Raw genomic sequence first — 20,424 nt, 5'->3', positions numbered from 1 at the left:
TAATAAAAAAAGGGACCATTAAAAAATGCCGTTACAACAGGTGAATAATTTATTTAATTAGAAAAAAAGAGGTAATTTTAAAAAAATTTAAAAAAAAATTACATCAATATTGTCATCGATATAAAATACTTAAGAAATTTTATAGATAAAATAAAATGCTTAATAAAATGGTCATTGTTTTTGGTTATTCGTTGTTTTTTCCATTTAAAGACATGGTTCAACATAATTTCCGGGAAATAATCCAATTGCACCATTCATAATACCTTCAAACCATCCATCATCATTTTTACTTGTTACATAGATAACAGAATTTTCTTGAAATGTTAATTCATCATCTTTATCGGCTGAATAATCATAGATGGCAATTACTGTGAACAAAATTAAAAATTTTTTTAAAATGAGCAAAATTTAAAATGAATTTCTAAGGCCGTGGTCCCACTTGTAAAAACTAACAAACAGACTAAACCGAAAAATGCACTGTGGAAGTAGAAAACGGGAAAAGTTTGCGATTTGACAAACTGGCGAGTTTAACATATCATGCAAGCATGATCCGGCAAACTAGTTTTTTTAGTTTGTTCAAGTGGGACCACCGCCTAAACATACCCTTTTCAATATAATTAGCAGGTACCCAATCAGGAACATTTTGTCTTGCGCTTGTTAAACCATAAATTTGTTGTTGTTTATTCATTGAAGAATGTTCACCATGAACATTATCAACGGTTGGAGGTGGTGGTGGTAATGGTGGTGATGCTATTATGAAAAAAAAATTCAAATTAATCATTTCCTAAGTCAAAGAAAAAAACGTTCAAATACCTGTTGTATTTCGACCATCATAATTACTATGATGTTGTTGTTGATGATGATGATGATGATGAATATTGGATGGAGATGGTGGATCAGGTAATGGATCATTTGGATCTAATTGAGCAATAGGAGGTGGTGGTAATGGTTGACAATTATTATCATCTAAATTCGTATTAACTTGTTGGCTATTTGCTGTATGTACGCCATACATATTTGAATTTAATGAAACAGCAGATGATCCTGGATGATAAATTGAATAACCGGCCATATATTGTTGTTGTTGTTGTGGATTATTATTATTATTTTGATGATTAGATTGATGATGACCAGCAGCATAACCACTATTTCCACTTCCAATACTACCAGTAGTACTTGATTGTCTATGTATAATAGAACTTTTTGGATGACCAATAGGATAATTAGATTCATAATTTTTTGGCACTTGTGGTGGTGCTATTGGTGGTACTAATGCACGATATTCTTTATTCTGTGCTGAACGTGATAATGTACCAAAACCGGAACGTATAGCTTGTGGTGGTGTTGGTGGTTTTGTTGTTGGTGCTGGTCCACTACCACTTAATGTATTATAATGATGATAATGTGATAATGATGACATTGATGATTTTGGTCCCAATGTTTGTACACCACTCATTCGACCAGATGTATTTGCTGTTGTTAAACTTCTTAAAAAACTTGATTGATTAGAAATTTTTACACCATGACCAATATCATCAAGAAGACTAAAATCAATTGGTTTACGAATATATTTGGATTGTTTTTCCTGATTGGCTGGCATCAATACTTTTGGTTGTCGAACCATTGCTTTGGCCGATGTAAGTAATGCAATTTTACGTCGGGCAACTTTTTCATTATGAAATTGAAATTTTTGTGAAATATAATTCATTTGTGATTCCATTTCGGATATTTGATTTGTTTGTAAATCCAACATATGCAAAACATTAAATGCCAATGTATTTATCTGATAAGCAACCGATGCTAATGAATGTGTTGTATAATTTTTTGTATTTTCAAATGCTAATCGTTTATCATCAGCCTGAACAATGAACAAAAAAAACATTATTTTTCAATGATTCGAAACAAAAAACAATCAAATTTTACCTCAAGATATGCTGTTGAACAATAATCAGCAACTTTTTCCAAATTTGATTGTGTATCCAATAATGTTTGTCTAGATTCAGGAACTTCATTTCGTAATAATGAACATAATTCTTCTAGATTTGAATGTTGTTGTGATTGACCATTAGAATTAAGATGATGATGTTCATTTAATTCTGGATCCACTATTACTGTTTCCATGACCATAACTGTTGATTGTTTCGTTTGTTTGTCAATGGTCAACCTTCAATGCTTTGCTCAATTCAATGATTATCAACAACAACAAAACAAAATTGTTGAATGCAATCAGGATAATAGACGGATGCAATTGTCAAACAACAACAAAAAAAAAAACAAATGGATACTCCCAAAAATCAATGATCAACAGTATCTCGAGAAACAATGGTGATCCATTCATATAAAATGTGTTCGATTTTGCTCATTTCTAAGCATGCGTCGTACAACAAAAAAAAAACGGCATTAAACGAACGAGCAAGAATATAATACCTCGTTTTGAGCTCATCAACAAAACGATCGGTAATTTTTTTGTTTGTTTCGGCAAAAACATTACGATATTTGAACCAAACAAAAAAGTTTTTTTCTTGAAATTATATCCATTGAACGTGAATATTTTATTCGATTTGATAAATAATTTTTTCGGTTGACAAAAAACAATAATAATGTCACAATTAGATTCAACAATAAATTTTGGCGGTAAAACATGGGAATTAAGTCCATATGAATTACATAGACAACCACAAGAAGTTATTACTGATAATACTGAAATTGCTGTTAGTCCACGTAGTTTACATTCAGAATTAATGTGTCCAATTTGTTTGGATATGTTAAAATCAACAATGACAACAAAAGAATGTCTGCATCGTTTTTGTCATGATTGTATAATTACCGCTTTACGTAGTGGTAATAAAGAATGTCCAACATGTCGTAAAAAACTTATATCAAAACGTTCATTACGTGCTGATCCAAATTTTGATATGTTAATATCAAAAATTTATCCAAGTCGTGAAGAATATGATGCACAACAAGAAAGAGTTATTAATAGTGTTAATAAACATTTTGTACAAAATATTGAAGAAACATTACGTATGCAAGCATTAAATCGTACTCGTGGTAAAAGATCATTGAATAATGATGAAGGTTTGTGGTAGAAGTTTATCTTTCTTTTAAATTCCTTATATGATTTATTTTATTATAGATCCGGTTGAAAATCGACGAATACGACCTGATTCGAATGGTTTTTCAAATGAAACAAACAATGTTGACAATCAAGATACTGATAATAATATACAGGAAATTGAATTAATCATTAAACCATTACCACAAGTTGAACGAAGAGTAAATTTTCAGTTTTGTTTTTTACTTCTCATTTTAATTGCTATTTTTTTCAAATATAGGATCCATCATTAAATCAAACAAGATTTATGAAAACAACAACAAAAGCAACAATCAATCATATTGCAAAATATTTAAAAATGCGTTATAATTTTGAATCATCTGAAGATGATGGTACACGTAATAATGATAATGATGATGATAATGATAATGATGTGGTTGATAACAAAGATACAAATGTAACAAAATCTGTTGATAAATCAATGAATAATAATTCAAAAATGAATGATACAAATCAATCAACATCAAATTCATCGACAACATCATCATCGGCATTTCCATTTACATTATATATAGCAGCAGGACCTGGACAATATAATCCATTACAAGGATCAATAACATTAGCACAAGTTGATGAACAATATTGGAAAATAAATAAACCATTAGAATTATTTTATGCATATAAAGTTAATCCAACATCATGAATATTTTTATTTCATTTCATTTCATTCAGTATTTATTTTGTAAGCATCATTGTGTTGTAATTTTGCGCCTAAAAGGCAATTTTTACAAAAACAAAAACAAAAAAAAATTAATAATTTTAATTTCATATCATCAGTAACATTAATATTTTTTTAATTTTGTTACACAAAAAATTCATAATAAAAATGATTTTTTTTTTCTAAAGAATTTCAAATTTTTGTTTTTCCATATTGATGATTTCGTGTGTTTTTTTCCTTTTCTTTTGTTCCAAACATTAAAATTCATCAATCACATCCATAGCGATCACTAGATGTGAACAAAAGCTCCCGGTTATTTGAAATGAATCATATTTTCGGTGTATAGATTTGCTACAACAACAACAGAAAGAAAGATATCAAACATTACCATTTTTTTCACATTCATTCATTCATTCATTGACAAACAAAAAAAAACTGATAATATTTATTCAAAACTAACAAAAAGAAAACAAATAATGAAAAATCAATGAATGTGATTTCATTTCAGCATTTTTTCTTTTCAACGTTTGATTTGAAAGCAGGACAAATTCTTTCATTCATTCACACAACACACGGATTCTTTATTTTTTCTGTGTTTGTTTTAACGGACGATGATTCTTTTTCTCTGTTTTGAGTTCCTATACAAACGTGCCCTGCAAACATCTTTTTTTTCAGATGAAAATGATAAAAAATGTAATTTTTTTTCAATGGAAAAAAAACAACAAGAAGAAAATTAGACTTTTTCGCTGTTGTTGTTGTTGATCCCCATTCAAAATATAGTTTTTCATTTTCTCCTACATAGTATTTATAGAACCCACTCTATCATTTTTTTTTCAATTTTATTCTTGAATTGTTTCAAATTCCCATTGCTGTTTTTGTTTGTTTGTTTGTTTGTTTGGGGTTAGTAGGTGATCCAGTGTTGTTTTTTTTGTCATGAAATTATATCCCAACAAAAAACCGAAGAAACGAAAAAATTAATTTGACAGGAAACATGAAGCAGCAAATCTCAATCATCGTTGTTGTTTTTGTGTGTGACATTTTCACAATCTTTTCCTTTTTATTCTGTAGAAAATGGATAATGTTTTGTTTTCCTCGCTGTAAACAATGAGAATAAATTCGCTCGTGTCTTATGAATAAAGAAAGAATCTATCATTTTTTTCTATGTTGAGATGCTGTTTGCGAATATTTAAAGCTATGTTTTATTTTAAAGTTTTTTAGTGAGAAAAGAAAATTCTGTTGAATATTCTGTGTGTATGTATGCATGAATAAGTTTTTTTTTGTTTTTGTTGGATCGTAGTTTGTTTGTTGTTCATGTTGTTGTTTCACTGGGAATAAAACAAAATTATTATTGATGATGACAGTGAAAAACGAAAACAAAACAGAAAAACAACAAAAATATTGATTGAGATGGATGTGTGTCGAGTGTATACAATATAGGACAATATTCATTCATTTTTAGTGGATTTTGTTCGTAAATTTTCTTTTTTTTTCTGTAAAATTGAAATTGAAATGAATTTTCACAGACAAACAAAACCTTATTCCATATTCACTGATGATGATGGCGGTGGTGATGATGGTGGCCATCTAGCATCCATCATAAAACAAAAAAAATTAATTACATTATTGAATTGAAATGATACTGGCTAGGTCAACAACAACAACGAAAAAAAATTGACTGAAAATATCATTAAGTTTGAGCTTTCTTTCTTTCACCACCCCCAACAAACCCTAATACATTTAGTTTCTATTATCATGATTATAATCGGGAAAACCAAAAGAAGCCAAAAACCAAAAGCAAAAACAGAAAATGATGATGAAGACACACACACACACACTATATTCATAAATTCTTTCCTCACTTCATCATCATCATCATCATCATCAAACAAATGGGTAGCCAACGGAACAAACAAAACAAAAAATCATAATTTGATACTTGAAAATAATTTGTAACATGAGAACTTCGTTCTTCTCTTCCGATTCTATTATTTAATGATTCTGCATTCAATTCTGTCTCCTTTTCATCATCAGAATTTGACATTCAGAAAGAAAAAAAATTGAAAAAAAACAAAAAATAATGAATCAAAATGATGATAACATTATCAAACGAAAAGAAAAAATGGATTTTATCACATTGTAATTCACTACTTATATATTTTTTCTGCTTTCTTCTTCCTATTTGCTCTTTTTCACTATTTTGTCATTTTGTCAAACTATTAAGAGGCTTTTATTGCTCGATGACGAGTAGTTTTTTGTTAGTTTCATTCGTTGTGTTGTGTGTGTAAAATGAAATTGGAAAGCAGAATCAGAATCAAAAAAATTGGTAACAACCAAAAAAAAAAAGAATCATAAGAATCTTACAACAGTAGCACGAAAAACTAAAGAATTGCGTGCGATTTTAGCATCCTACGTCCATTTCATTTTTTTTCATTGAATTATAATAATAAAGTTCAATAAAGAATATTTTTTAAATGTAAAGAATGCGTGTGTCTGTGTGTGTCTATGGACAAATGAAAACCAATGTTGAAACAAAAAAAAGAAAAAAGAAAAAGAATCCAATCGGTAGATCAAATTATTTACTTTACTTTACTTTAACAATGTTATTATTCTTTCATTCTTTTCTCACACGAAAAGAATGAATGAATTCCAACAGTGATTGAAAATGAAGGATAACAACAAGGCAACGATTCTGTTGCGAAAAAAAATCTAATTCTTAATAAGAATTTGATTGCTTCGAAGAGAGAGAGAGAGAGAGAAATTTTGATGAAAATGCAAATCGTTTGACATAGGTGTATTTCGTGTGTTTGATCCATTGTCATTCTTCGTCGATGTTGAATTTACACCAATCGAATTGATTAGAATTTCCTGAAATTTTTTTTTCTTTCCTTCTGAATTCAGCTTTTCCAAACAAAACAAAAAAAATCATTTGGGAAATGATTTTTTTTTCTTCTTTCTTCGTTGCAACGATGAATAAATTGATTTTTTCCCTGTTTTTGGATGATAGCAAAATCAGATTGCAATCATACAAACAAAAAAAAAAAAAAAAAAAAAAGACAAACAAAATATTCTGTCGAATTGATAATAACCAAATATCAATCGAAAGAATCATTTTTTTTGTTACCTTGCCAAATAATTGATTTTTTTTCAAAAAATTATAGCTGGAATCAAACGCTACAAAATCATAATTTTTGTTGGATACAAAAAAAAATGGATGTTTTGATTTTCCTGTAAAATTTTCGTCCAAAAATGACCACAGAAATCTAATTTTTTTGAAGTGAAAAAAATGAAATCATCTGACTTCCGTCAAACAACACACTATGTCTATTCTGTATTTCAAAATGTTTTCTTTTTTTGGTTGAAAAAAAATATGTTTGAAATATTCCGGTTCATTCAACACATTCAGTTTGAATATTTTTTTTTGGTTAATTTCAAACAATTTTTTCTTCAAGTTTACATTTCACTTTGGTTTTTTCTCACTACCAATATCATTTTCTGTCGTTGATAATGTTTGATTCATTTCGTTCGAAAAAAAAAGAAAACTGTATCAAAAAAAGTAAGCAAACATTTACAATGTAAAAAAGAAAGAAAAAAACTTTATTTCTTAGTTAGTTAGTTTCAGTTTCATTTCAGTTTCGTTTCGTTTCGTTTTTTCTGGAACCTAATGTGTATATCTTTCATTTGCTTTTCAATTGGAAACATTTTTTTTTTGGATGGATATATAGTGTTCGCTTCGCTTTTCCCTCAGATCTTTTTATTCATTTGTCACTGTACAAACATACATATATTGGTTTGTTCATTGACATCATCATATATGGCTCTGATTATTATCATAAACATCATTTCTGGTTTATGTACATACATCAAAACCGAAAAACCAATTCCCAATCCCCCTTTACGAATATATGTTTGAATTTGAATTCAAATTTAAACAAACAAACAAACAAACATATATTTCGATCATGATAAGGGCCAAGAAGTGATTCTGTGTGTGTACCGTATGACCAGAAAAAATTGAAATTGAAAAATTTAGATTTTGTTGTTTGAATCAGAGAACAAGAAGAAAAAGAAAAAGAAAATTCAATTTGGTCAAGCTTTCAAAGTAGTTGAAAACAACAACAAAGAATGCAGGTAACCAAAAAATAATGATTTGACATTTAAACAAAGAAGAAGAAGAAGATTTCATTAGGAAACAAAAAAAAAAAAAAAATACGGTAAAAAGTATGATAACAAATGATGGTTGAAAAAGACATTATTATTATGACATTTGAGATCTTCTTCTTCTTGTCGATTTTTTATTTTTTTTTCAGAAAGATTTTCCTATCTTTTATCATAATTTCTGAAGATTTTTTCTTTATTATTATCTTTGTCGAATGATAATACCGAACGAGAGAGAGAGAGAGAGAGAGAGAGAGAGAGAGAGAGAGAGAGAGAGAGAGAGAGAGAGAGAGAGAGAGAGAGAGAGAGAGAGAGAGAGAGAGAGAGAGAGAGAGAGAGAGAGAGAGAGGGGTGGAAGTTTTTCTTTTTGCTTCTTTCTTTTTTTTTGCGATCTTCTTCTTTTGTTTAATTTTCTTTCATTCTTTCGATTCTGGGGTACCTTGGGAGATTCAACGGACACGAAACAAGAATAACATGGTCTCTCTCTCTCTCTCTCTCTCTCTCTCTCTCTCTCTCTCTCTCTCATTTAATTCTTTATGATTCTTTATGAAAAAAGTCGTTTTTTTTCGTTTCATTTCTGATTACAGAAAATGAAAAATTTAAATAAATAAATAAATAATTGAAAATAATGAATAATCGGATTAACGATTTTTTCATCAGACAAAACAGAATATGAGAAAACGAAAGAAATGAAAACGAAAGAAAAAACGACGAAAAAAATGACAAGATGGATAGAGGCTTGAATATACATTTGGAAAAGTTTTTATTCTGTTTTGCTGGTCTGGTTTCATTTTTACATTGTTTTGTTGTTGTCGATGTTTTCATTGGTATTAGGTTATTATGGATGGATTTGGTTACTTGTGACAGCTCTCAAATAACCTTTTGAATTTTTTTTTTCTTCTTTTCTTTTTGAATTTTGGGCAATTTTTCTTAATAATAATAATCAGGTAACATTTGACAAAAGAAGAGATTAGAAACGAAATGAAAAACTCTTTTTTTTAATCATTTTTATCATCTATGAATTATCATTATCATTTCGTACCTACCCAAAGTATTTACTCTTTCTTTTATCAGATTCTTTCTGATATCAAAGATAGATTTGATTCTTTCTTTCCATCTTTTCTTTCCATTCTTATTTGATCAACAACCAAACAACGAAAACGAAAAAGTCAAGTGATACAAAAGTCATGTGATACACAAAAAAAGTGATTTTTTTCATCAATTTTTTATCAAAAATCATATAGTATACTATCTAAATACATTAAGATTTTTTTTTTTGGATAGGTTATCATTTTCATTTATTCAATCTAAACAAAATATAAAGATAAAAATCAAGATGAAAAGATCAATATGAAAAGATCAATATGAAAAGATCAGTAATGGAAATAATGAAAATGTTCAATTTCAAATCATTTCTTATTAATAAAAAAAGAAAAGAAAATCAAATTTAACAAAATCGAGAGAACAAGAGAGAAAAAAAATCAATGAACATATTGATTAAATGAAATAGAATCTAATAGGATTTTACCTTTTTCATTTTGTCTTTTTGTTTTACCTTTTTTTCATTTTGTCTTTTTCTGTTTTTCACCATTGATGTTTCAATGTTTTCAAATGTTTATCAATTATTAAATTATTATTATTATCATTGATAATTTATATGTATGTGTGTTTTTTTGTACCTAAAAGATCATCATCATCATTGAGAGAAGAAAAAACAAATTCCAATCAAAGAAGCAAAAACAAGAGAAATTCCATCATCATATTAATAATCGAATGTCTATAATCGAAACAAAATGAAAAAAAAACAAAACAAAAAAAACAATTTTGTTGTTTGCTGTTTCGTATCATAATTTGATTAAGATGTTATGACAGTATAGGAAAAGTAACAACAAACAACAACAACAACAAAAATGTGTTTTCCATTTTCAAAATTAAAAGTATACACATTTATATATGAAATTCTTGACATTCTAAACATCGTTTTGTTTCACCATTTCTCTCTCTCTCTTACTCACTTGGTTTCGCTTTACCTGAATGATCAGCAACATTCACTGATGACAACAACAAATACGAATGACAGGCAAATAATACGAAGAAAAAGAAAAAAAAGATCATTTCAATTTATGTCATCGATAGCGAATCAATTGATTTTACCGTATTACACACACCAACACAATGATTTCATTCATTCATTCATTTTCATTTCCATTTCCTTGACAACAATCAAATTGAATTCAAACAAACAAACATTGATGACAATTTTTTTCTGCTGCTTCTATTCAAAATGTTTTATGTTTTTTTCAAACATAAAACATTATTCTTTTAACAAACAAACAAATTTCTAACCTAGTTTTTTTCAAATACACAGAAAGAAAAACGAATAATAAAAGTTTGTAACGATAACAACACCAAAGGAAAGAAAAAAACACCAGCAGAAAAAGCCTATAGTTGAACAACAAATGATGATGTTTTCAGCTTACAGAATTAGCTTGATCGAAAGTTTTTTTTTTGGCAATATCAATGGTGTTGGATTGGATTTTCAAATGAATCAATTTTTTTTTTTGATTTGGGTATATTCTGAGTGAGTGAGTGAGTGAGAGAGATTGAGTAATTTATTCTTGAATTCATTAGAATTGTTATTGAGACTTGTGTGTGTGTGTGTTTGTAAACCCAAAATTCCCTGAATTCAAATTCATTTCAAACAGCAAAGACGAACGAACGAACGAACGAATGAACGAACGAACGAAAGAAAAAAATTAACAAATTCATAATGACGAATTTCAATGTTGCGAAACTTTTCCATCTCTCAACATCTCTCTCCTTTTTTTTCGTTGTTGAAAACTTTCAACAACGAAAATGAATGTTTTTTTTGTTGTTGAATCATTGGTTGGTTGGTTTAAATTCAATTATTATTCATTGATATTCGGTTGCTTTCAACTACAACAACGATAACAACAACAAAAAAGTTGTTTCAGTGTCTTTTGAATCTTGCAAAATCTAAATTTGATTTTGATGAATAATAATTCTCTCTCTCTCTCTCTCTCTCTCTACATTTGTAAAAATAGATAGACAAGAAATAAAGAAAAAGCTGTAGTTGATTAGTTGAGTGTTAAAAAATTTTTTGTTACAAAGTCCAATAATAAAAAAAAATTTGCTTTGATTTCAAATTCTTTCATCTTTTTCCCCTCAAAATTTCACAATATTTGAGAATTTCGATTGAGAATTTCTCAATCGTTGAATTGAATTTTTGTTATATGTGTTTAATCTACGATTCTTACTGCGTACAACATTTGTTTTGTACATATTGGACTGAACCTTTTCTGTTTTTTCTTTTCATTGTTTTAAATAAAGATTAAATTCTGTTGATGGTCTTTAAATTCAGTTAATGATGATGATGATTTTGGCTGATGTTAAATAACACACACAGGGATGCAAACAAAACAAACAAACCAAGGCATTTTATCTATTTTTCCTTCGTAAATTAAGTGAATTGCAATTTCAAAATCAAAATAATAATGATATGGATGATTATTTTCATTATCACTTGATTCACTTATCAACATTCTTTCCTTCCATTCTAGATTTTTTTTCCAAGTGTAGATCATCATCTAAATAATGATAATGATGAAGTGCGAAATGCCCAAATGAATTCATTTTACTAAGGTAGATTTTATCATCAACATTATGACAATTGAAATAAAAAAGGTGATTGCAAACGTTCAAATCATTTATATTTTTCCCCCCATCTTCTTCATTATGCAAATCAATTTGAATTTATCTCGAATTTGTTTCAAAAAGCAAAAAAAAGAAGATGCACAGAACAAACTCAAGAAAAAATTCTTCTTCTTCTTATGCAATTCTGCAATTGTAAATTGTAAATTGCAAATCATGGTTATCTTCAAAAACCAAAATTATGCTGATGATTGGAGTTTTTCTGGCTGCAGAGGGAAAAATTTAATAATGACCAAGGAAACATTTTTGCTTGTTCATATGATATTTTTATTCAGAATACTTGATAATCATCATCACTTTTTTTTCATCTGTGTAATTAATTTTCAAAATGAAAAATTTGCCAAATAAAAATTTCCAAAATGAAAAAGATTTTTTTTTTTGCAAATCCAAGCACGTTGACAGAAATAACGGTGTAGTTTTTCAAAAAAAACCCAATTGGAAAAATATGGAAACAGAAATTTTGAGCAAAATGAATTGTTCAAAACTTTTCAAACAACAGCCCCTTCAATTCTCTTCTTTCAATTCAATTGTTCAACTTTTTTTTCAACAAACGGTTCTTGAATTTCAAAAAAATTTCAATTTTCAATTTGCACCAAGAGTTTTTTTTTCTTGCATTCGCCAAACAAATTCATCATCATCATTGAATTCAACAGAACAGAAAACTACAAAAAACGATGAAGAATCAAATTTAATTCTAATTAGGTACTCATAGTGGTGGATGGATTGAAAAGAAAAGAAAAAGATTCATTGTTATTTCTTTTTGCCTCTGTTGTGTTAATTAGCATGAATGCAATGAGTTCCTTGAATCAAAAAGAGTTGAAAATTTTTTCTAGTTCAATTTGTTTTACACACATACACAAAAACAATGACACACAATGTATGAATTTGAATTCCAATCTCAAAACAAACATAAAATAATCAATTTAGACAATGATTTGATTTTGTTTCATTTCTTTTTCTTCGTTTTTTTATCTGGGATTCATTCACGGAAATTAAATCGGATGATTTGTAGTCAGAAGTTTTCATGTTTTTCATGTTTCGGGCGTTGAAATTGATATCTGTTGATGATGATAATGATGATAATGTTTTTTTTTGTTTTCCATTATTAGTGCAAAGGAAAAAAATAGAAAAAAAATAGTCAAATTTAACCGGGTAAAATAGATTATTTTTCGAAAAGACAAAAATCGAAAAAAGTTTTCTTTTTTCCTTTTGTCAACTTTTTTTTTTGCTTTTTGTTTTTCACCGATTGAAAACAGACAGATTTTTTATTTAGCTCCTTGAATATTGGCTTCACTGCCATTTTGTTGTCATTGTCATCGTCATTTTGAAACCAGAAATATTTTTAAAAATCAAAAAAAAAAATCAAAAATCAAAAAGTTTTTTGCATCCATCATTTTGTCAGGTTTTAAAAACAACGGAAAAAATAATGATTAAAATTTTTTTTTCGAAAAAATCTTGCCTTATTCCATCCGGAATCAACCTATATGATGTGTTTTTTGTTTTTGTTGGATGTGCAAACAGAAAAAAAAAGGATTTTCTATAATTTTGTTTCCGTTTGTTTGAATGTGATTGTGAACATTTTGTTGGAATGTTTTGGATGTTTGTTTGTGTTTTTTTTATCTATTTTTTTCTCATTACATCGTTTTAGATATTCAGGAATAAAGATAATTGAAATGTCGTCGTTTTCGTTATTGTAATTGATTTTTTTTCTCTGTTCAATCAAATCAAATCAAATTGATTAATTCAATTCTGAAGAATCCTGGAGATTTTCTTATTTTTTCAGCGTATGTTTTAATCGAAGATTCTAAGCTAGACTATGTAATCAATTTTTGTTTGTTTGTTTTAATTAAAGAATTTTCTTACATTCAAATTATGTATTTTTTGGAGGGGAAGGGGTTATTTAGGTCTAGTTAAACTAACTTAATTCATTTTCTGTTGCTGTTCTCTTTTAACCTAACGTAACGGAGCTATCATTTTTTTTTGTGGGCTACTTACAAAGAACACACTAATGATGGCGCCACTTCTCATTTGATTTTAAATTCCATGTCAACCAACCAAAACAGACCGAACTAAAGAATTTTGATTCAAATGATACAAATCAAACGATTATGAATGGAAGAAAAAAAAATGAATTTTTTTTTTGTTTGAATTTTAATGATGGATGGTAAAAAAACAATGGAACGAAACCAACGAAAATACAAAGCACATATAGACACAATTAACAGGAATAAATGTTGGACTGGACTGAATGAAAATGAAAAGAAAAGAATAATTTTGGTTTGTTGAAACGTATGTTTTTGACATGTTTTTTTTTGAAAATTTGTAGCTTTTGAATTGAAAAAAATTCAAGTTAATTAATTTTGAATTCAAATCATCATAATGATTCTAGCTAAATTACATATGACATTTTGTTTCTTTCGCTTGCTGAGGCCATCAATTGAGCATTTTTTTGCCTGGTTTTGTTGAAAATCCAGTTGAAAAAAAAATCAAATATCCCTTTTTCTTGTGGACTTATTTTTGGAAGCGAGAAAAAAACTAACCAATCAATCAATCAATCAATTCGCTTTTTTATCGATAATCATCATCATATCAAAATGAATTGAAATGATGATGATTATCGATAAAAAAAACAATGGATTGAAAAAATCTTCATATATAAAAAATTCCCTGTTTATTCAATCTAAAAATAGTTGAAAACATGAAAAAGTAGATTTTTCATTTTTTTTCCCGAAAAAAATTGATCAAAACATCAATAGAAATCGAAAACAGAACATTTTTTGTTTTTATATGCCTGAAAACAATAGAAAGTGAATGAGAAGAGGAAATGAAATTGGATTTTAATAACCGCGAAAATCCCAAAAAATCAATTTCAACTGATTGATTTGATTTGATTTGAGCATTTTTTTTCTAGCTTCTTGAATTCATTGAATGATCATTATGCAAATGATGTCTGTGTTTTTTTCTGTTCATCCTGTTTTTTCCTTTTTTGAAACAAATATTGATTTCAAACTTTGAATCCTGGTTTGTTTTTGAAAAAGAAAACAGAAGAAAAGAAAAACAATTTTCTAATTTGCAAAAGAAAGTAATAAACCTCGAATTGAATCAACAATTAAATCAATGTTTTTGCGTTTTTGTTGCTGAATGGATAATGCGAATTTACATTAATAACAATAAAAAGAATCTAGCCAGATAGCTTACAAACACAGACAGACAGAATCACAGAATACAGAATTACAGAATCAATATCAATCACAATTTATTAACGACGACGATTCTTTCCTTCTCTGTTTCTTTCATGGTTGTCATTGGCTTCGTTTTTTTCATTTATTTTTGTTAATACTGCTACCGTTCACTTACAATTTCAAAAATACTTTATTTTAATTTCAAATTTTTTTTTGTTTCAACTGAAACATTTATTATTCCTTTCTTTCTCTCTTTGACCTGGATAACATTTAAAAGAAAAAATGTTTGAGCAAAAACAGAGAATTCAATGGAAAGAAACTACAACAGTGATTTAAAAACTAAAAACTGTAGAAATAAAGGTAGAAAAATACACCTGAGATTCTCTTGATAAATCGATATATATTGTCTTTCTGTATACCTAACTTGATTTTATATCGTAGCAGATCCGATTACTTGGTAGCAGTAGTAAGTTTCCATCAGCAGCAGCAGCAGCAGCAGCCATAGAAACTAATTGTCATAAAAGGAAAAAAAAATCTATAGTCAAAAAGAAAGTCCAAAAAGAAAGAAAATGAAATCTAATAAAGTGAATTTGTGATCAACTTTACCAGAAAAAGAAAGAATCGTCAAAAGAAAATATTTGAAAAATGAAAAAAAAAGAAGAAGGAAATTTGAACTAGGCTGCTGGCATGCGACAACAGTGAAGAATCTCGAAGGATTAATCTTTCAGAATATAGAGAGAGAAAAAAAATTCATCATCATCGAAAACATCATCATCATAATCGTAGTAAACTGAATCGATGAGTTTTTCTTCTTTTCTTTGGATAAAATTTATTCAATCAAAAAAAAAAAAAAAATGGAAAAACTGATGGAAAAACGAGAAAAGCATTGATGAACGAATCGCTATTGAAAAATTTTCATTCATTTTTTTTTTTGCTTTACAGGGATAGAATAATATGAAAGAAAGAAAGAAAAAAAACCCCAATAGAGAATTGAAAGTTTGATGTATGTGTGTGTGTTTGAGATTTTGACAAACATCTTTCTTATTTTCTTTCCAAATTCTGTTCTTCAGGAATGATTATGATGTCGATGATGATGATGGTTGTTCACTTATTTTTGGTTGTTTGTTTATTATTTTTTTTCTTCGAAACAGAATTTAAATTCCTGTTTTTTAATATGAAGGTACCATCAGTTTTGTTTCAAGTTGAATGATTTTTTTTTTTGTTCTTCGGTTCAATTGAAAAACAATTCTATAGTTTTTTTTTCTCTCGAAACATCAACCTTTTTCAAAGAATAATGATGATAGCAATAACCCAAAGAAAACATACATAAAACATTATCAAATGTTCATTATTTAAAAATCGATTTTTTTGATTTTTACAAGGGTATATTACATATCAATCATCATCACATATCTTAGGACATTTTAGATATGTTTATGTGTGTGTGTATGTGACCTAATAAATAAAATGAGGAGGGGAAAAAGTGTGATTAAAAAACTAGTTGTCACTGCCGCAAGTTATCATCAACATTTAGATCATTCGGATATCGTTCAATTTCCCCCCCATCAAAAAAAATCAGGTTGTTTCGGCTGATTAGCCTTCTGGTTACCTGGATAAATTGATTCGAAACAAAAATATTCAATTTTCAAACTAATTTAGAACATTTTTTTCCATTGATTACAAGGTTGATTGAATTAATGTGAAAAAAAGAGAGGATGGAAGGGGGAAAAGATGTTTAAACTTGTTGTTGTTGCTGCTGTTGTTATTGATCATTATCACATTTTGCCGGTCAAACTGGTGAAAAATCATTTTGTTTTTCGTTGGTCATATTTTAAACAAAAAAATTTCGTTTTGCTGTGAAAAAAAAATAAAACGGGAAAAAAATAGCCACCCGATAACCAAATCGGTATATCGGTCGAGTCGGGTTCGATATATTTCGGGTCAACATGATAATCATCATCATTATGACAGCCAAAAAGAAAAAATTGTGAGATGTTTAATTTACGCAGAATGGCCTTAATTTTGTTGATAAAAAACAAAAAATTTAAATATTTTTTTTTTAACAAGAAAAAAAAATTGATAAAAAAAAACCCGAATTGTTTTGACTATGATGATCGGGGGGAACAACAAGATAAAAGCATCAGCATCACCAACAACATGAATGATTTTTTTTGGTCGAAAGAAAACAATGATTTTTTTCAATGTTTTTTCCTTTATTCTCGTTTTTCGTTGCTTTGTTATCCACCCAATTCAATTCAACCATATCGATATGAAAATGGTCGTCGCCCAATAATAAAATCAAGGTGTTTTTTTTCTTTGGTTCAATAAAAAAAACTTGCCACACAAGTGTTAATAGGGAAAACACTATGAAACATCACAGGATGTCCAAAATATCAATGATTATCAGTTGATCAATATCAAAACACATCATCAATACCATCATCATCATCGACCTATTATTATGGACAAAGATCAAACAGAAAAAAACCAATCATTTTTTCCCCCCGATAACCAACATCTTTATTCACCTTTTTTCAAATATTTTCAGGTTCGTTTCGGTCATCATCAATGAATGATGAAAGATTGATCAATTTGCTTCAAGGCAAAAGATAGCTAGCCAGCCAGCCATCTAGCCAGACAAACATAGATAAGCATTTTTAAAAAGAAAAAAAAAATTATTTCAGTTCGACATATTTTGAAGAAAAAAAAGATTGGAATGTACTGATGCTGCTGGTTATTATCATTCAAAAAAAAAAAAAAAAAAAAAAAAAAAAAAGATTCACCCGACAAGAGAGAGAAAGAGACGGCAATTATCGAACTGGTTATTTGGGAAACCGTTTTTTTTTCATTTCTATTCATTCACTCATTACATAACATTTGACCTTTTTTTCCCTTCATTCATTCATTCATTCATCTTTTCGTTCGGAAAATTTTTTCGCTACCAATAATCAAAAATTTATAAAGTTTTTTCTTCGTCGTCGTTGAACAAGAAAAAAAACTGAACCGGGTAATAATAATAATTTTTTTCTCCAAAAATCCAGTTTTGAAAAAAAAAATTTCCATTGATTTATTCATCATCCTCAAGTAGTACGCTAAATTATCGATTGGTTTACTGTTTGGTTGGTTAACAAAGTAGCTACCTGATTATTATTAATCCACAAATGTAAAAAGCCTATTCTCTCTTTCTCATCATAGTTGTTGTCGTAAAAGACGGTTATTAATAACCGGAAGTTTTGTTTAAAAAAAACTTTTCTGGTTTCGTTAAGTCGAATTTTGAAATTTGACAACCAAAGAAGAAGAAGAAGATTTCTATGGATTCTTATTGATGATTTTCAATGTTGTTTTTTCTATGGCTTTTCTTTTCTTTTAATTAACTTTCAGATTGATGTTTTCGTTTTTCTTTTTTCTTTTTCTTTTCTTTTTTGAAATACATTATTATCATCATTATTATCAATTATTTAGAATTATAATCTTATTGTTTGTAATAAGAAAATTATTATCATTATTATTATTTTGATTTGTAATTTGATCAACATTTTTCATTATAAAAATTGATTTATGTAAGGGATGTTATTTTTCGTTTTTTTTGTCCTTTGAATTAGTGAAAAGATGCATTTTGATTTGGCAAATTTCAAAAATAAGAAAAAAAAATCAAAATGGCGCATAATCAATCAAACATCCATCATGTTTTTCCATATGTTTTCCTGTTTTCCTTGTTTCCTATACCTTTCATTTCATTCATTTTCTTTTTCAATTTCAAAATTTCAAAATGGAATGTATAGAATTTTTTTTTCGGTTTTCGCGCTTCATAATTCTTCATTATGTTGTTGTTCGAAAAGTAGTAGTAGCATGTATTCAATGATACTGCAAGTATTACCTGGAAACACACACGGTGGTAGTGGTATTCTTATGATGTGGTATATCCAACAGAATCCATGAATGAACAAAAAAAAACTGCCGGCATCAATTTCTATAAATGGGTAGTGGTAGTAGTAGTAGTAGTGGTCCATTCGATATATTCCTTCGAATTTTTTATTTTTCGATAGAATCAGAATTACATAACAAAATCGAGCCTAAAAACAACAACAAAAAAAATATCGAATGAAAATATAATAAACAAACGATTTGATGACCTAACATACATTTTGCATAAAAAGATTATTTTGTTTTTTTTTTTTTTGGATTTTAAAAGCCAGAATTCGCTAATCCACGTGAATATTCTGGGTTAAATGTTGTTTTTAACAAAACAAAACAAAATTATTGCCTTTAGCATCGATATTCATCACGACCAAAAATCCATTCAATCCATATTTTTTATTTGATTCTGTTGTTGTTTTTTTATTATTATTATTTCCTTGCTTGTTAAGTTTCCTTCCTTCCTTCATCCATTTCAATTCAATTCAATTCAATCTTCATTTTCAATTGTCTTTTCTTTTTGTTCTGTTTTGTTTTATACGAAATAATCATCATCAATCAACCATTTTCTCTAAGGACATCCAATCCATCCATCCATTCATTTACAAATCCCAACCTTTTGAAAAAAATAACAACAACAATCCCAACCATCACCACCAATCCTCATTGCCTGCATCATGTGAAGAAAAAAACAAAACAAAACAAAAAAAATATCTGGAATATTTGAAACAATAACAACAACAACAACAGAAATTAAGCCCTGAATAAATGAATGAAAATGATGAGAATCGAAAAAGACTTTACTTCATTCGAATAAAAAAAAACGTTGAAACAAACAAAACAAAAGAATTTCGAAAGAATTTTGGGTTGCGCATGCATTCTTTTTCTCTCTCTCTCGGTGTGTGTGGAATAATGAATATTTGAAACTTTTTTCTTTTTCATTTAGTTGAAATAATTGTGAGAAAAATGATGATGATGACACTAGATGATGAAACATTCATTTACCTATTTTTTATTTTTTTTGGCGCCTGATCATAATCATCATTTGATTGTGTGTTTGGTGTGTGTATGTTTGAGCAAAATCATCATCATCATCATCTATATTCAATCTGCTCCCTGTCCAAAATAATATTATCATCATCGACCTGATGCTATACTCAATATAGACATTCTTTCTTTCTTGAATCCACACACCTTCATTCTCTTCATTCAATTCATCTTTTTTTTTTTTGTTGAAAAGAAAGAAAAAGATACCCACCGTTCACAACAACAACTGAATGAATGAATGAAGAGACTAAACATACACTCGAAACCGAAAACGAAACGAAACGAAACATCCATTTGTAGCCGCATCCATATAATTTCGCCCTCATAGATTTTTATACCAAATATCAAATCATCATTTTTAAACACCAGCACAAAACACATCAAATTCAACACACCGTATGTATATTTGGATGGATCCTTTTTGTTGTTGATGTTTTTAACATCTATCATATCATTCAGCTTGTGTAAGTGTTGAGTGTGTGTGTGTATCCTTTCTTTCATTTCATTTCTCAGTTTTTGGGTTTGGAATTCAACATACTGCTTCTTTTGCTGCTGCTGGTTGTCATACTACTTCTTCTCAATCTATATTTTCTTGTTTGCTTCTAGTTTTCTTTCCACTC

The 20,424-nt window shown here is 28.3% G+C and overlaps 2 protein-coding genes across 2 annotated transcripts; one reads left to right on the top strand and one right to left on the bottom strand.

Moving 5' to 3' along the window:
• Positions 1-26: 26 nt before the first annotated feature.
• Positions 27-2,294, bottom strand: LOC113790901 (abl interactor 2-like). Its single transcript, XM_027340606.2, has 4 exons — positions 1,924-2,294; positions 814-1,858; positions 604-750; positions 27-368 (listed from the first exon to the last, which is right to left on the bottom strand). Exons 1-4 carry the CDS (start codon positions 2,125-2,127, stop codon positions 205-207), a joined length of 1,560 nt encoding a protein of 519 aa, XP_027196407.1. The 5' UTR covers positions 2,128-2,294; the 3' UTR covers positions 27-204.
• Positions 2,295-2,412: 118 nt separating this feature from the next.
• Sce (E3 ubiquitin-protein ligase Sce) lies at positions 2,413-3,861 on the top strand. The gene is made up of 3 exons (XM_027340607.2): positions 2,413-3,078; positions 3,137-3,276; positions 3,336-3,861. Exons 1-3 carry the CDS (start codon positions 2,601-2,603, stop codon positions 3,756-3,758), a joined length of 1,041 nt encoding a protein of 346 aa, XP_027196408.1. The 5' UTR covers positions 2,413-2,600; the 3' UTR covers positions 3,759-3,861.
• The last annotated feature ends 16,563 nt before the right edge of the window (positions 3,862-20,424 follow it).

Source organism: Dermatophagoides pteronyssinus, unplaced genomic scaffold (genome assembly GCF_027571235.1).
Source record: "Dermatophagoides pteronyssinus isolate colony J.1.1.1.1 unplaced genomic scaffold, Derpt_VIB-CSIC_2022.12 sq0014, whole genome shotgun sequence".
Taxonomy (NCBI): Eukaryota; Metazoa; Arthropoda; class Arachnida; order Sarcoptiformes; family Pyroglyphidae; genus Dermatophagoides; species Dermatophagoides pteronyssinus.
This window is presented reverse-complemented; position numbering and strand designations above follow the sequence as displayed.

What these genes read in the sequence shown, in the direction of transcription:
- LOC113790901 (XM_027340606.2), bottom strand. Translation starts at nt 2,127, where the DNA reads ATGGTCATGGAAACAGTAATAGTGGATCCAGAATTAAATGAACATCAT. An exon ending in GTTCAACAGCATATCTTGAG is followed by an intron (nt 1,859 to 1,923) that starts GTAAAATTTGAT and finishes TTCATTGTTCAG; the next exon opens with GCTGATGATAAACGATTAGC. An exon ending in TGATGGTCGAAATACAACAG is followed by an intron (nt 751 to 813) that starts GTATTTGAACGT and finishes TTTTCATAATAG; the next exon opens with CATCACCACCATTACCACCA.
- Sce (XM_027340607.2), top strand. Translation starts at nt 2,601, where the DNA reads ATGTCACAATTAGATTCAACAATAAATTTTGGCGGTAAAACATGGGAA. An exon ending in ATCATTGAATAATGATGAAG is followed by an intron (nt 3,079 to 3,136) that starts GTTTGTGGTAGA and finishes ATTTTATTATAG; the next exon opens with ATCCGGTTGAAAATCGACGA. An exon ending in TACCACAAGTTGAACGAAGA is followed by an intron (nt 3,277 to 3,335) that starts GTAAATTTTCAG and finishes TTTCAAATATAG; the next exon opens with GATCCATCATTAAATCAAAC.